This window comes from Canis lupus, chromosome 5 (assembly GCF_003254725.2).
Source record: "Canis lupus dingo isolate Sandy chromosome 5, ASM325472v2, whole genome shotgun sequence".
Lineage (NCBI taxonomy): Eukaryota > Metazoa > Chordata > Mammalia > Carnivora > Canidae > Canis > Canis lupus.
The window spans coordinates 74,650,017-74,666,476 of record NC_064247.1 but is presented as its reverse complement, the minus strand read 5'-3'; the positions used below and the strand labels follow the sequence as shown (position 1 = coordinate 74,666,476).

Genomic DNA, 16,460 nt, shown 5'->3' with positions numbered 1-16,460 from the left:
CATATTTTATTTAGTGGGTTCTTTTTTTATATATATAACAGGTTAGATCAAGATTTTTCTTGGACATGACAAATCCTGACATAATACCTTCCTCAAATTAAAAGAGATAAATCACATACATGGAACAAAAGAGTTCCAGAGTCCATTCATAATTATGACTGTCTGGATGTCCTATCTGGGCCACTGTAATGTTGATGTCTGTTTTATAATTGCTGTAACCTGCTCTCTGTAGTAGACTTCATCAGGTTTTCACATTGAAATTATTCAGAATATCTCTCTTAAAACAAGAGGCCTATAACAAGAGGCCAGACAATAGAAAGAATTATAGCAACTCAACTAATGAGTGGCCAATTATATAACAACAAATGGATTTTACTATTAAAATTATTATTTATTAATATGATTAATAATAACAAAAATAACCATATCCATTAGTAAATTCTTCAGATTTCAAGTGAGAATTTGGTTGCCACACTTATATTAGATTTATGAGCAAGGAATTGCTGTCTTTCTCAGGTAAGGTTGACCCAGCCAAAAATCAGCTCAGCCATTGACAGGATTATGATTTGCTATAGTGAATCCACGCCTTAAATCATGTGCTCAGGAATCCACTGTGATTGGTGGAAATCACAGTTTCTGGTAATTATGATTCAGTGTGTTAGCTTGGTGGACTCCATTAGAGTTAAATGCACCTAAGTTAAACTGAAATGAAGAGCCTTAGCTTTACAATATGACAGTTGATCCATAGTAATGTTTTCTCTGTAGTTATTTTTGCCTAAAAACAACTACATAAGTTAATACTTCCTCTGTTTTCATTAGAAAAGTCTTAAGTATTAGGAAATTCTCAAACTCGTGGTGACAGGCATTAGTGTTCCAAATTCTGTTTTTCATTTGAAAGCCTGACTTTTATCACTGGCAACATATATTGTCAGTTGTTTTTCTTGAAGTGACAGGCTGACTTCACTCATTTCAGAGAAAGTATCTGCCGAATATCTGAGTCAAAACAATCATAGTTTGGCAGTCATTCTTTCAAAGAAAACTGGTGATCAGAAGCAAAAAAGTAACTAGTTGAGCTCACAAGTCAGCTGTTCACACAAGCACTTTTCTTGGAGACAGCCATCACACTTGGAGATACACCCCAAATACTTTCGATTTCATCACCCAACATGTTAAAAAGGCATATAGCTAAAAGTCAAGATTTCATAAAATAAGTAATTTTTAGTACTTCATCAAGGACACTCTTAAATGAATCTGGCTTTTTTTCCTTTCTGTCTGGGGTTGTCTGGCAGTATAATAATGAATTCAGTTTGGTATTAGTTATTATTAGTTTGGTAGCCTTGCCTTAATTCATGCTAACGTACCAGGAATTTTACACAACCCTGTTTTACATTGACGGTGGATATGTCAACACAATGGAAAAGGAGTCTTAGAATTATTATGAAAATAGTTTTGACTCTGTGGACCTTCTCCAAGTGTCCTAGGGACCAACAGGGATTCACAGATCACACTTTGAAGAACCACTGGCTCAATGTAATGCCAAGGTTGAAAATCATATATTGGCATAGTTAACAATTGTGGTATTTAAATCTTTTATTTACAACCAGATGCTTCAAAATATCAATATTCCTCATATAGAAATAGCCTAAATAATCTATATTATTTGTATGAATATATTTAAGTAGTCAGGATTATTCAGAGACATATATCCTGTTCCTCCTATTCAGCAGTATGGCAAACTATTGAGAATCAACTGAATTACAATGTTTAACTATTTAAGCACAAAAGTACATTGAATTATTTTATAAGATAATGAAAATTTGTGTATTAATATGCAGTGACCGCATGGTCTTAGGGGCATGTCAAAAGCATCTTGTGTTTAATGTAAAAGCACTAAAAAAATAAAATAAATGGAAATGTACTGAATAAATCCAGTATGATATACATGCAGAATAAATGGAGGCAAACCTATAGGGCTGATAGAACTCAGAAGCAAACTCAATGTATCATGATACCATCTGATCCAGAAATACCCGAGGTTTTCATATTTTTAATTTATATATACTAGATGCTTGATTTATGTAGAAAATAATTGTTATGACTTATTAAGCACTGAAGTCAGCAGAGCTTCTATTCTGACAAAAAATTCTGATTTTGCGTTGTTTTTCTCTTCTCTCACTAGGTTTGATAGCTGTTGTGATCTTTATCTTGCTGTGCATCGCTGCCATAGCCATTCGCATTTATCAGCAGAAAAGGTTATACAAGAGAAATGAGGCAAAAAGGTCAGAGAATGTAGACAGTGCTGAGGCTGTTTTGAAAAGTGAGCTTAATATACAAAGTGCAGTCAATGAAAATCAGAAAGAGTACTTCTTCTGATTGGCAGCTGTGATTTAACTTGCAATTCCAACGGTCTGTTTTAATAGCCAGGGGCTCTCAACGGACAAGAAAATGTTCTTACATTGAATGTACAGGCACTGGATTTGCAGTACTGCCATCTTGCCATATCCAGACTCGAGATGGCCCCAGGAGGTCTCATCCAGTGACGTATTTCCCATAGCAGTCGTTCTATAGAACAAGGAATTAGATATTGCTCTTAATTTCCAACTGTTCTGATAGAATCTAAAACGGAAGTTTAACTCACTTGATGACTACGGTTTTTAAACTGTAGCCCTGGTCTCTCAACCATGTGATACATCAGTTTCGTTAGAGATTAAAAAATTGGACTATACTGACCTTGCTTTATTTGAGAACATGTGCTGTGTTTGCTTTAGTGTCCCCCATGGTGTTATTCATAGACCTGGAAATGCTTCTCAGATCCTGTTTGGCTGGTGTTTGCATCTGCAGTGGCCAAAAATATATCGACCCCCTCTGCCTTTCTCTGTATTACATTCAATACAATTTATCAGTAGTCTTGAAAGATGTTTTGTTATCATTGGTTTGATTGTATTGCTGTTTTTCTATTTGACTTTTCTTAATGATTTTGAATTTTGAATACATTAGGTTTTGAGCGTCAGACTTCAGCTCTGAACGTAAAATTCATATGTAACAAGACTCAGAGAGTGCATTGGTTGTCAGTGTGTGACGTCCTGCCTTTTAAATTTCTCATAATCTGCTATCATTGTTCAGTAGTGGCAGTAGGTAAGACACTGGATAATGCCACTTTCCCAAAGAATGTGAAATGTTTGCAACTACTAAACTTGTTGATATAAAAAACACGGTTCTTAACAATGCAAAAAACTTATTTTTATTTACAACTGTAGTGTCTCATATGAAATATACTTTTGAGAATATTTTCCCCGAACCTTATGCCGGTTTTCATAGGTTTGTGCTTATGGTTTTCTAAAGCTTATCACCAAATATTCTTTGATCTCCCTTAACTATATTCCATGGAGCATATTCCTTATGTATTAGGAAAAAAGAGACAATTTGAAGTGGAGAGCCCTATTCCCCATTCTAAAACATATACTCCTTCAGACATACATTTTTCTGAGTACTGATCTCCAGGACAGACTTTTTGAAATACAAGCTGCAACTATGCCCCCTTTTACTAAAACCAATGGAGTGGTTAAAGGATGCTCACTCTAAGGGGTGATGCCGTATTATATGATCTGTGCTAAGTTTGCCATTCTGTCCTTTCTCATTTATGGTGATGGGGCGATTTCTTAAAAAGTACCAAAAATCAATATAACCTACTAACTAGTGCGTTCCGATTAGGGTGTATATACATACCAAGAGATCAAAGAATTATCAGTAACCTTATGAAACTTGTTGCACTAATGGATTTTGAGGCAAAAGCAAACAAGATGCGTGCATGTTGTTATCTTAAAATTTCATAGGCCAATTATATAATAAAGGCACATTGCTATTTATGCTCACACGTTCCAGGTCCCTGGCAAAGAACAATTGGATTCCTCAATTTTGTAGACACCAGAACAATGTGGAAATACATAAATTAAGCATCTTATTTCCCTTTTGAACCTCCTTACAAAAGCTGCCTGTCTTTTCTATAGCACTATATCCATTTTGCTGTTTCTGTAAATGCCTGACTAAATCTTAGGATATGGATTAACATAGTAGTTTATGAAGGACCTATATTGATAAATGGCATACTTTTTTTTAATTGAAAGACTTGAAGAATTGAACACAGAAATGGTAGTTTTTATTTGATGCAAAGCTGAGTACAAGCATCATAACAGCCCTGAATCTGTTGCAAGTGTTCATGTGATTTAGTAGCCGCATTAACCTGGCTGGGATGTAGACAGGTTTATAGATGGTGAAGCCTCATGGTAGTGTGTGGTCCGCACTGCTAGAAACTGCAATGTTATGGCATCAAAGTGCATTGATTCATCATATGTCATGATTTTCATGTCCTGATTTGTAATCTATTCCTTCTTTTTTTCTTAATAAAATGCATTTTTGAAGTAAAATGCAGAATATATTTTAAGAGACGTTGTATAAAAGTTTAAAATGAGGGAATTATACTGGATTTTCATTTTCTTAAAACAGTAAAAAGATGTGTAGATGTTCACCTTCTTTACTGGTGGTCTGTATTTTTTCAAGTCTTTTGGTACATTCTGTGATTATTATGAATTATTAACAAAAACTGCATTTGTCATGTATTTTCCTTTTGAATGGACACAAAAATGGAAAAATGTTTATTGATTATAACAAGTGAAAGAGGCTAAACCGTATTTAAAGTTTTGCCAGAGACAATACCTGTCAGCAATTGCTTGTTGAAATGTTTTGTATATTTATTTTTTTTTTTTTTTAATTTTTCTATTTATTATTTATGATAGTCACACAGAGAGAGAGAGAGAGAGAGGCAGAGACACAGGCAGAGGGAGAAGCAGGCTCCATGCACTGGGAGCCCGACGTGGGATTCGATCCCGGATCTCCAGGATCGCGCCCTGGGCCAAAGGCAGGCGCCAAACCGCTGCGCCACCCAGGGATCCCTGTTTTGTATATTTAAATTGGGTCATATCATTTCACTTCAGCAGAGAGCTTGGAGAGTGAGCACTATATTGATACATGGGATTATATGAAGGAATATAGTGCACCCTTCTATAATATAAAAGTTTTAAGAATTCCTTACCTGTGATTTCAAATGAAAATGATATATAATTAACATTCTCTTTTTGAGATGACTAACTTTCCAAATCTCATTAAATTCAAATGTGCAATATGCAAATAGAGGGGAGTTAGTGTGGCATTGAAGACTTGCCTCTATGAAATGAGGATCATCTCTGGAAAAATGACATCATTTCGTGGAAGCTGCACCACTGAGACAGCCCTGTCCACTCCAGGAAATAGCTTCATTTCTTTAAAAATCCTGTCCCAAGTGTCACTCTTTGAAACACATTTAACAAATTCTTTAGATGATAAGGTAAACAAGAAGAAGCAGCCAGACAACCAACTGAACAGAAGCCAATTATTTAAAATTGTTAATGTTAACAAATAAAACTGCCAGTTGTTTTACCAGCAAAAATGGGTTTGTGCAGGAAGAGCGGAAAAAATGTAATCCAAGACAAGCAACCTATGGCAAAATCATAGGCAAGTTGGCAGATCTAAGGGGAGAAATGCTGTTTGGTAGAGCAAAGGGGGAAGTTGGAAAGCAGTTGTCAACAAAAATCCTTTGGAATAAGCTGGGAGTTAGAAACGGAGTGGCTTTTCATTGGCTGAGTTGTGACTGTCTCTCATTGTCTGGGCTGTTGCAGGGTGTGGGAGGAGGAAAGCCCCTCCTCTTGCTGGGGTAGTAAGGTGGTTTCCAGTGCAGGGTGATCTTTCCCTATGGGTCAGCAATTGAGGAGTTGTGGGGGTGAGGGCTCCCCCGGTTAGATTCCCCACTCCCTTCTAAATGAGGTTTCCTTTTACAAAGTTTCACAAAGTCATCTTTCATTCGTTGGTATTGTCCTTTGTATATAACAGAACCTTGGAACAGTGTCCATCACACAACTGGAGAGCACTCGTATGTTATTATATAATAATATATATTAGTATGAACAGCTTAGTTTTACATGAAATGTCTGGGATGCAGATATATGAAGTGATGTCCCCAAAGGGATACAAAGCAATGTGGAAATGCTGAAGGTGTGACTAGAATTTCCTTTTTACTGCATGTTTGCTGATCTTAGTACTTCCAAGACCTAGACTTTCGAAAGTTACTTAGTGGTGTAGAAAATTTGAAGGATCTTGGTGTCCTCTTTGACCAGAATGACCTGTAATCTTTCCCCTGTCCTTTAAAATGAGCCTAAACCTTTATCTGGTAGGTCATATTTGGTTTTCTTTAAACAAGATTTATTATATCTATGGCCTTTGACTTCAGACAGTTGTAACTGGAGCACTTTTATATAGTCTTTGTGAGATACACACACAACATGAGTTAAATCTGACGGACTGAGTCACCAAATATTTTCCTATAAGGAGAAACAGATGATGTAGACTCAACTCCTATCAACCTGTTCTTCAGTTGATTGTTTGTCTTTACAGTCCTTGTGTCAACTACATGATAAATCTACCAGGTACCTTCAGGATGTGCTGGCAGTCTTTTATTTTTCCAGAGTTTGGGTGATGAAGAGTGGTAACAGGGAAGGAAAAGCAGAAGCCAACTGTCTGTGTGTTGGGGACACATATGAGTGAGCACATCCATGTGTACGAGAAGGAATACAGAATGAGGAGAAAGGGGATATGAAATAGTTTGCGTATAATTTAGCAAAAGAGTTGGACTTTTGGTGTGGCAAGAGCTTCCCTGGGGGCTGGTTTTGAAGATTTGCAAATGGAAATAAATGGGATGGAAAACAATCTGACTCACAATTACAATGGCTTCTCCAGTACTATATATATATTTTTTAATTCTTTTCCCTATTTATAACATTATATTTAAATTTTTGTTAAAATACATAAGCATATTTTAAAAATGAAACCAGCATAAAGAATCTTAGAAGGAAAGAAAAAAAAAGAATCTTAGAAGGAAAAACAGCTCCATGTTGCCATATCCCCTCCCTGTCACTTTCAGCTCTTTGAGCTGCTCTGCTTCCACCTCTTAATCATATGGCCTAGTGGACTGGGTTCCCTGGGAGGCAAACTTGGGAACAGCCGTTATCATAAGGGGGCATTTATTGGGGGATAGTGTCCCCATCAACATCTGTGGGGAGGGGACCGGTCAGGACAGGTCAGATGGAGAATCTGGGCTGCAGGGCGGTCCCGATAAAAGGCACAGCCAACCCTGCTGATAGAGCTGCTCCAAGATGTTCCGAGTGGGAGTGAGAGAGCTGGGCATTAACGCTGTTGAATGAAGCAGCCATTGGATGTTGACTGCCCGGCAAAGTGGGCTTGAACTTGGACAAATGGTCTCGGCAGCTGCAGCAGCTCCTAAAGAAGGAGGACAAAAACTGATTAGCATCTGGGGAAAATAAATCATTTGGTTCTGCGAGAGGGATCTGGGTGCTCACAGCTCAGCATCCCTGAGGGCTCACCTCCTGTGCTGCTCAGATCCCCCATCACACAAGTTCTGGGGTCGGCTCCTTCAGGATGCTGGTGAGCCTCACTTCCTGGGAACTTTATATGAGGAAGGAGGATGGAACAGACCACAGACCCTGCCCCAGCGGGTGGTCTCTTGACTGCAACTGGTACTCATTCTCTCCCTCCTCTGCTGTCCATGCAGGACTCCTGTAGCTCCAGCGGACAGCCCTGCAGAGTTTGAATCCTTGTCTCCTGTGACCTCTCAGGCTATAGCTACTGTTTTGTTTTTGGTTTTTGGTTTTTGGTTTTTTTTTTTTTTTTGGCTTTTAAGATTTTATTTGAGAGAGAAAGAGAGAGAGCAAGCACAAGTGGGGGAGGGGAGGGGCAGAGGGAGAGGCAGAAGCAGACTACCCACTGAGCAGGGAGCCCAACACAGGGCTCGATCCCAGGACCCGGAGATCATGACCTGAACCGAAACCAAGGGTTGGATGCTTAAACTGACCGAGCCACCCAGGCTCTCCAAGAGATTTTTTAGAGTTGTATATTTCTCTGCTGCAGATGACATGGAGTTGCTTCTGAACCTTCGATTTTTGAAGTGTGATGTTCCCATTGGTGATGGCCAATGAAATCTGTATGGTGTCTTTTTCTACCAATGATATTACCACATTGGGTCGGCAGGTCCAAGGGGCTGGACTACTTGTCTTCTGTTTAGACTGACTGTCAAGCCCATTCTTGTTTTAGGCCCCATTCAAAGCTGGTTGAAGCCTTATATGTCACATAATATTTGGTCACAGCTCTATTACCAAGTGTGGAAAATTTGGCTGTTCCAGAACCCAAAGAACCCTACCAGGCACCAGGCGACCTCTTTCATAGTGGGAAACGAGAGATGCCACACTTTGTTATTGACTTTGGAGAGAGACCCCAGCATGCCCGGGATGAGGGGTCAACAGACTTTCTGTAAAATGCCAGATAGTAAATGTTTTAGGCTTGTGGGCCATGTGGTCTGTGCCACAACTCCTCAACTCTGTCATTGTCGCATGAGAGCATCCATAGACAATATGAGAAAAAAAAAAAAGAATAAAGCTGCACTCCAACAAAGCTGTGCACAAAGCAGGAAGTGGGCCAGGTTTGATGCATAGGCCATAGTTTTCTGGCCTCTGCCCTAAAACACTAGATTCTTAGTAATTGTACCGATTGAGCAGCTACTCTCTCATAGACTAGTGTCTCCGCAGGATGTCCGAATGATACAGGTCTCCGGACGATACCTGCCAGAGAGAGGGAGTGCTTACATATCTCTGGGGTAAGACCGTTGTCCATTCCAGGTAATGATGGACTGTTTTCTAAACTTCCTTCCTTATGGGTTTGGTAAAGGATACATTTTTCACATCAACATCCACACACACTATACCCGAGACCATGTTACTCTAGCAAAAGTATCATCATCCGGTACCACAGCTGCGGTCCCTTGCCCCTCTGCCCACGTGGGGTAGCATACTCTTAGGACTCAGAGGCGGGGCAGGGGCAGCTTGGAGGGGGCCGTCAGTCCGCCTGCAATACCTCCCGTTTATTGTCATCTTCTGTCTGACTGGCCTGGTGTCCTTCATTCCAGATCCTCATTGTTTGAATTTTTCTAAAAAGAAATCTATATTCAGGTGTCTCTTGATGCTTTGATGTGTAAAATGCTGACGAAATCACTGTCCTCATCTTTCATGAGGGGGGTATGCACTGTCTGGTCCATTCCTTGACATAAATTTTTCTCACTTTCTTTATGTGGAGGAAATGCCAATCAATAGTCCGTGAATCTAGCCAGAGTGGAACCAGGACTGGTCCTGTGGCTCTGGCTTCCTGCTTACCCTTCCCTCCTCGTGAGAAGAGTTTAAAACCACTCATAACTTGATTTGCTCAGTGCCTTCATATTGCCTCTCTGACAATTAGAAGCCCCTACCCATTTGTTTTTTTGAAAAGCTTTAAACCAATATCTGTTTTTATCAAGCCATACACTAGCAAGCCGGTTCTTATTATAATTCTTTGTGTTGTTCCACACTGAATTGTGTTTGCTCTATTTAATAAAATAATTTTTTTATTCCACATGCTGATAGTAGACGTGGCTATATGCCCATTGAACTAACACATCTGCTTCCAAGCTGTTCATGTGAGAAACTTTCTGATAAATTATGTTGCTGTGAATGAATTCATATTTTCATTGAAAATAAGCTCTTATAAATGATTCATGTTTCTCTGCATTTTTAAGGGAACAAATTAATTTTTTAATTGAGCAGCGAAATGACCTGTTCTTCCAAAATACATATTAAAAGAAGATGGTTACAAGTGACCATGATGACTCAGACTCTTTGCAATAATTTCTTCATTTGCTTAAGATGTTTGACAAATCTTTCTTAGTAGAAATCCATAGCGCCAAATAAGTTATTATAGAATGGCATCTTCTGGAATAGGATTGTAGTTATATGAAACAACATAAACTAAACGTAGTGAAAGCACCACATCTTATCATAACAAAAATATCCAGAAATTAAAACAAATACTGGCCAAACTCATTTCAATTTAGACAGAATCCTTATATTATGAATTATAGTGGTGCTAATGCTAATAATAGTTTCTGACTTGTATCACATTTTCTGTCTACACATTCATTTTCTACCTGTAATTTGTATAAGAGATAGCAAATCTCTTATCTTTCCTGATGACTTTCTTAGTGGAAATTTAGTACACTTCAGCCTTACCATAGTTGAAATTTCATGATGTATGAAATTGATATGGTGCTAAAATACCTCTAAAAACTTCTTTGAGCAATTTCTACTCTTCTACTGGCTTCTATCATGAAATTGAAGCTGAGCTATAGAATTTAAGCTATAAAACATAATATAAAGGTAGAGTCAATCTTATCCTTGAAATCCTTAATTTGAAGGGAAATATTTTCTGAGATATTAACAATATTGTAAAAGCAAAATTGCTACTAAATTGCCAAAACGAATCATAGTTACACATATGCAACTATTTTTTACCATGTGAATGTTTCTCTACTGATGAAGTGGGCCTGAGGAAAGGTATGGAATCTCCCACTGGCTCCCAAACAGCTCAGGGAAACCAAGGCAGACCTCAACCCAACTCCTTCAGACTTTAGATACTATCCTTTCCCTTAATATCAAAATAAAACTAGTTTGAGCTCCTTTCTTGAGACTGTATGAAGTGGATCCTTTGAGTGGGTACCTCCTCCCTGCAAGATTTTCTGGAGGCCCTGGAAGAATGGTGTCATGTTCTACAAACTCATCTTGGTCATTAAAAGTTACCCCAGCCAGCTTCCCCCATTGGACCATTACTCTAGTAACCAAAGGGGTTAAGTTCGGTAGATGATCTCAGTTGTTCCTGACCAGCTTCTAGCTATAATAATTCCCTTAATTTACCAAATACTAGGAATAGTATTATACTATACTAAATACTACAGCATTTCAGGAAAAATTGTGGATATCTTGGAAATAATGCAGTAATAAAGTAATAATAATGCAGGACTACAGAATTCAATTGGATATCAATTATCACAGTTCCTAGAGTCCACCAATCATGCCATTCCACTGAGTTGTCCTATTTAGTGTTCTGTCCAGCTGTTTTCTCACCCAGGGTGGTATGATTTCCTTCCCAGGCTCAAAACATAAAGACCACAGCCAAGTGGAAGGGCAGTTCCTTGCCAACACCTGATTTCTTTCTGCCCCGGGGTGAAAAACATTCATATTAGTTAGTGGAAACTTTTACTCAGACACAGGATAGAGTCTAGCTCCCAAGTCACTGCCAGGACAAAGTGCTTGACGGGCAATTTCTTGAAGCACAGAATATCCATCCTTGGAGAGGGCCAGGTGGGAGACTTTGACATCCTGCCTCTAGTACATTCTGTGGACTCACCCCTGGGTTACTGTGAAGATTCAGCTCATCATCTATGCTCCAAGCCTCATCCCCACGAAGTGTCTACCTGCAACTCCCTACTGGGGGCCACCTCCAGTACTTCCATTTTGTGGAATAGGATTATCATCTACCTCATTGTCAGAAGCTAAAATCAAACCAGGAGGCCCCTTTCATCATAATCCCCATCTGAATGATCACCACAATTCATCCCTTAAATATCTCATAAAATCTATCCTCTTCTCTCTTTTCCACTGCTCCCATTCGAGGTATTGCCATTGTTTGGGCTTCCTGAGTTGCTGTCCGCATCAGGCTGCAACACCCCCCCCCCCCCCAGCCCTTCTCTGCTCTTCAGACCTCTCTATCTGTCATCTTGTACCCTCACTCTTTAGAAGCTTCTCTTTGCTCTGAGGATAGAGGACTGTGTAGCCCATATGGGATATGCTGATTAATTATAAACATCAGATTTCATCATGAATATATGCCATTTTTAATGATAAATTATGTGACTAACCTAAACAAAATCATGATCTGGCCCCAGCTTCATCTCAGAGGTACCCCTGTTTTTTCCACACCAATATTGTTTCAGTTCAGTTTCATTTATTTTCCGTTCATCCCTCCTCCCCACCGCACGAAATTGGAAGTTTGCTGTTCCTCTGTAGTAAATCCCTTCCTCTTTAAATAGGTAATTCATTTCCATCATTTTGAGCATCATTATTTCAGCAAAGCTTTCCCTGGTCTCCATTTCATGGTCAAATTCTCCTACTGAACAAACAGTATTTGTGTGCCTTCATGAGCCTGAGCCCCATGGGATCAAGAGCTACGGTTTTGTGTGTTTTGAACTCAGTCCCATCACCAAGCACAACACCAGATGTTTAGCAGCCACCCAACAGAGTAAACTGAATATACATCAATTAAATACAAAACGACTTAGAACTGGTCATCTTCTATATACATATGATCGGAGGGTCAATTTCTGGTGACCCACCCCCTAAAAAAGGAAAACTGCCACAGGTATGACCGACTATATTTACTTCCCAAACTGGATCACTAGTCATGTCTAAATGCAACTTCTGTTATTACAAAATAGATTCCCACGTCACTGTACTTGCCAATAAAGCTGCTTTAATCAGTGTCTCCTGTAATACTACTCCATTGCTAAAAATCACCCTTCCTTTTCTACCTTACCAGCTAACAACAGAACAAAAGGCAAACGTGTGTGCATGGAAAACCTTGTTTTCTAGTTACAATTCTTACATTGTCTAGCTCTGTATCTCTCATTTGCTCTTAATAAAATACATTAGCCTTCACCCCACTTTTCCATATTTCATAAACAGAGTGCTGCCACAGACACTTACTTCCGTCCATTCCATATTAGTCGTGCCATTATGTAGAATTGAAAGCTGCTCCCTCAACAGTTATCTGATGTAATATTGCTTCCTTGAGTCGATGTGGGAGGTATACACTATGTGGTCACAATTACAAACACTGTTAGGAGCATTTGGATTAATTTAAAAGAGAAAGGGTACAGTTTGAGCATTATAGCTTAGGATGTGTGTTTGAAATGGGCAAAAATTGGAAGTCTTAGAATTGCAATGACCTTTCATAATTTGCAATTATGTGATTTATATCTCCTAATATAAAATTTGGGTGTGTTTTGAAATTTGAAAAGTTGTATTTGGTTTGAAAATTGTTTAACTGGAAGTCCATATGGATTGGGGGAGGGCAGAAGGGGAGAGAGAGAGAGAGAGAGAAAGAGAGAGAGGGAAAGAGCAGGGGGGAGAGAGAGAGAGAGAGAGAGAGAGAGAGGGAGAATGCTCTTAACAGACTAGATGCTTCCAGTTGCTTCCATGCTTTGGCTCTGAGGAGCTGGAAGGCCGCAGCCCTGCTGTGGCTCACACAGGAGTCAGCCTGGCTCCATTTGAGAGTGACTCTGGCATACAGGATGATTGAGGGTGATTGCTTTCATTTACTTGATTAAAATTGGTCGAAACACAAGACAGTCCTCCAGTTATTTTTTATGCAGCTTGCTGACTATTGTTCTTCTTTTTAAATGGACATTTACTACCTATTTAGAACAATAAAATACCTCAAAGCAAACATTAAGCAAAATGTAGCTTATCTATCACATGCCCAACTCCTCTTGATAGTAATAACCATGAATACAGTGTCCATTACATGGCGAATTCTACATTTTTATAAGTTGCTTTATAGATTCATTTTGTGATCACTAATAAAGCTATTTAGAAAGTATCCAATTAAGAAAACCTTAATGAAAGCCAATTACTCAATGCCCTAAATTTGCTAAATTTTATTTTTGAGGTACTGAAATGTGTTTTAAATGGGTCATATTATATACATCAGTGCTAAAAACGTCACCCTTGTTCCGTACCAATTTACCGACAATAAAAAAAAAAAATTTACCCACCATAACGCTTACAGGCAATTAACATTTCATTTTGTGTGCTATGTTCATCAGTAATTTCTTTTACTTATTGTAATGTTTGAAGAGTATAGCTACATTTATAATAAACACATTTTATTAGCAATCGAGCTGGACTTCCACTCGTCAGCAGACCTGGGAGTTCACATGGAACGATGTGCCCATTCATAGACTAGCAGCAGCTTTCAGACGCATGAGCTCAAGTACATTCCAAGACGGGAACTAACATCACAGTTGTGTTTTAAGTTTAGTTTGCAAATAGCACAAGAAAGGATAGGACCACATGAAATACTATGTCTCTTTAAAAAAAAAAAATGTTTTATTTGAAATAATTTTAGGCTTACAGAAAAGCCATAAAATTGGTACAGAATCGACATCGACCCTTCACTCAGATTCCCTCATGGTAACAATTAAGAAAATCTATGAAATTCCCGTCGGACACTAACCTAAAGATTTTATGCAAATCCCTCCAGTGTGCCCCCTGATATCCTATGTTGGTTCCAGGATCCAGCCCAGGATCCCTGATGGCACACAGCAACTGAGGTCTTTAATGGTCTTAGGTCTGTGATAGTTCCTTAGTCTGTCCTTATCTTTCAAGAACTTGAATATTCTGATTTTTTTGAACTAGTTGATCATTTTGTAGAACATCACTCAATTTTGGTTTGCCTGATATTTTCTCATTATTAAATCGAGCTTATGCATTTTGGGGCAAGAGTAGTACAGAAGAGATATTGTGTCCTCAGTTCACAAAAGCATAGGGTACGTGATGTCAGTGTGTCTTATTACTTGCAACATGGGCCTCAAAATTCTTGGTTAATGTGGCATCTGTCACCATTGGGTTTCTCTGTGGTAAAGTTACTTTTAGCCCAGGCTGCTCTCCTGTCTCTCCTTGAATTTTCACCCACTGATTTTAGCATTCCTTAGTGGATCCTGCCTACTACTGTTATCACTAAGGTGTATTTTTTATGATGATCTTGTATTTCCCTCATTACCTCCACATTTACTAATTTGAATTTTTATATAAAGAGGAACTGCTGGAGGAGGCCTGGGTGGCTCAGTCCATTAAGTGTCTGCCTTCACCTCAGATCATGACCCTGGGATCCTGCACCAGGCTTTCTGCTCAGTGGGGAGTCTGCTCCTCCCTCTGCCTCTGCCCCCCTGCTCATGCTCTCTCTCCTCCGCCTCTCAAATAAATAAAATAAATATTAAAAAAAAGAAATGCCTTTCCCTGTCATTTAATTATTTAGTTATTTATTTGAGTATGGACACATGGATATTTATTTTACTGGATGAGTTAGAATCTCTTACTCTATTTACTTTCGTGCTCAAAATGTTCCAGATTCCACCACCCTGGTGATGGCCCTCGCGTGAGGCCCACGATTGGGCACTGCATATCATCCAGTTAAATCGAGCTGGGTTTTTTCAAAGAAATTCAAGTATTGATACTGATATATAACTAATATTTAATCCTCTGTACATTTCTGGGAGAAAAATACCTAGTGGAGAGAGAATAAATACTGTCTTTTTCCACGTGCAACATCTCTTTACACCCTCCCAGTTCCAAGCACAGCTCATTTGAGTTAAAGTCTGATTCCTCTTCCCCCTCCTCTATTTGAGAAGGAAATCTGGGACTCCTTCACTTGGCCCTCTGTATTGCTTGTCAAAGATAGAGCCAGACCCTAGTTAAAGTGGAAAGGATGGATTTTCCTTGGGAATAACCACCGTGGTAGGGGCACGAGGTCAATGTGAACTGAACCCGACTTGGATTTGCCCCGAGGCACCAGGGCAGTGTAAAGGGGGGTGAAGGGGCCTGAGGGAGGTAAGGGGGGCTCCGTAGTCAGGGATGGGGAAAATTGCCCAGGGTTGGTCTGTGCAGATGCAGTGAGGCCGGCTGGGCCTGCTCCTGGCCACGATCAACGTCCACAGGCTGCCCCCCATTCTCAAGTGTTTGCTGGAATAAACAGCCAGTGATTTGGGCAGCCCTGAGTTGCTTCAGGCAGGGTTACTGGGGGCGGGGGGTGCTCGGGCCCTCTTTAGGGATGTTAGAAACCCTGTTAGTGTTAGTTCAGCTCTTTATGGACAGAGTTGAGGCCCCTGCAGAAGAGGCAGCCTGGCTCGCACCTGGTCAAGGAGGGCACGTTTGTTCCTGTGTCCTCTGGCTGCATCCTCGGTCGCTGCTAATCCTCTTGCTCTGGTGCAAAAAGACCATTGTGATTTTACTCTGCAGATGATACATTTCTGAGGTTTTGGAATCTGCTTTTAAGAACGTCTTTTTTTGGCACAAACCTTTTTTGTCCTTCCTCTGCCCACAGTCTGCTCTGCCCTGTGAGCTTGTGTCGGCCACAAAGAGGGGCCTCCGGTCCCGCCTCCTGTCTGCGCCCCCGCAGCAGCTGCAGACTCCGCAGACGACCACCACTTCCTCGCTCTTTCAGAGGGTGCGGCCTGTTTCCTGAACCTGAATTTTTAAGGGACTCAAAATGTTCCCTGGGGCAGTTTTTTAAAGATTTTATTCATTTATTCATGAGAGACACACAGAGAAAGAGGCAGAGACACAGGCAGAAGGAGAAGCAGGCTCCATGCAGGGAGCCCGACATGGGGATTCGATCCCAGGACCCCGGGATCATGACCTGAGCCAAGACGCTCAACCACT

The 16,460-nt window shown here is 39.8% G+C and overlaps 1 protein-coding gene across 1 annotated transcript in view; it reads left to right on the top strand.

Moving 5' to 3' along the window:
- Positions 1–4,530, top strand: part of CNTNAP4 (contactin associated protein family member 4) — a 241,399-nt gene extending 236,869 nt beyond the window's left edge. Inside the window, exon 24 of the mRNA XM_025426897.3 lies at positions 2,180–4,530. Coding sequence (XP_025282682.3) covers positions 2,180–2,373 — 194 coding nt within the window. The 3' untranslated portion in view covers positions 2,374–4,530. The remainder of the gene's footprint in view (positions 1–2,179) is intronic.
- The last annotated feature ends 11,930 nt before the right edge of the window (positions 4,531–16,460 follow it).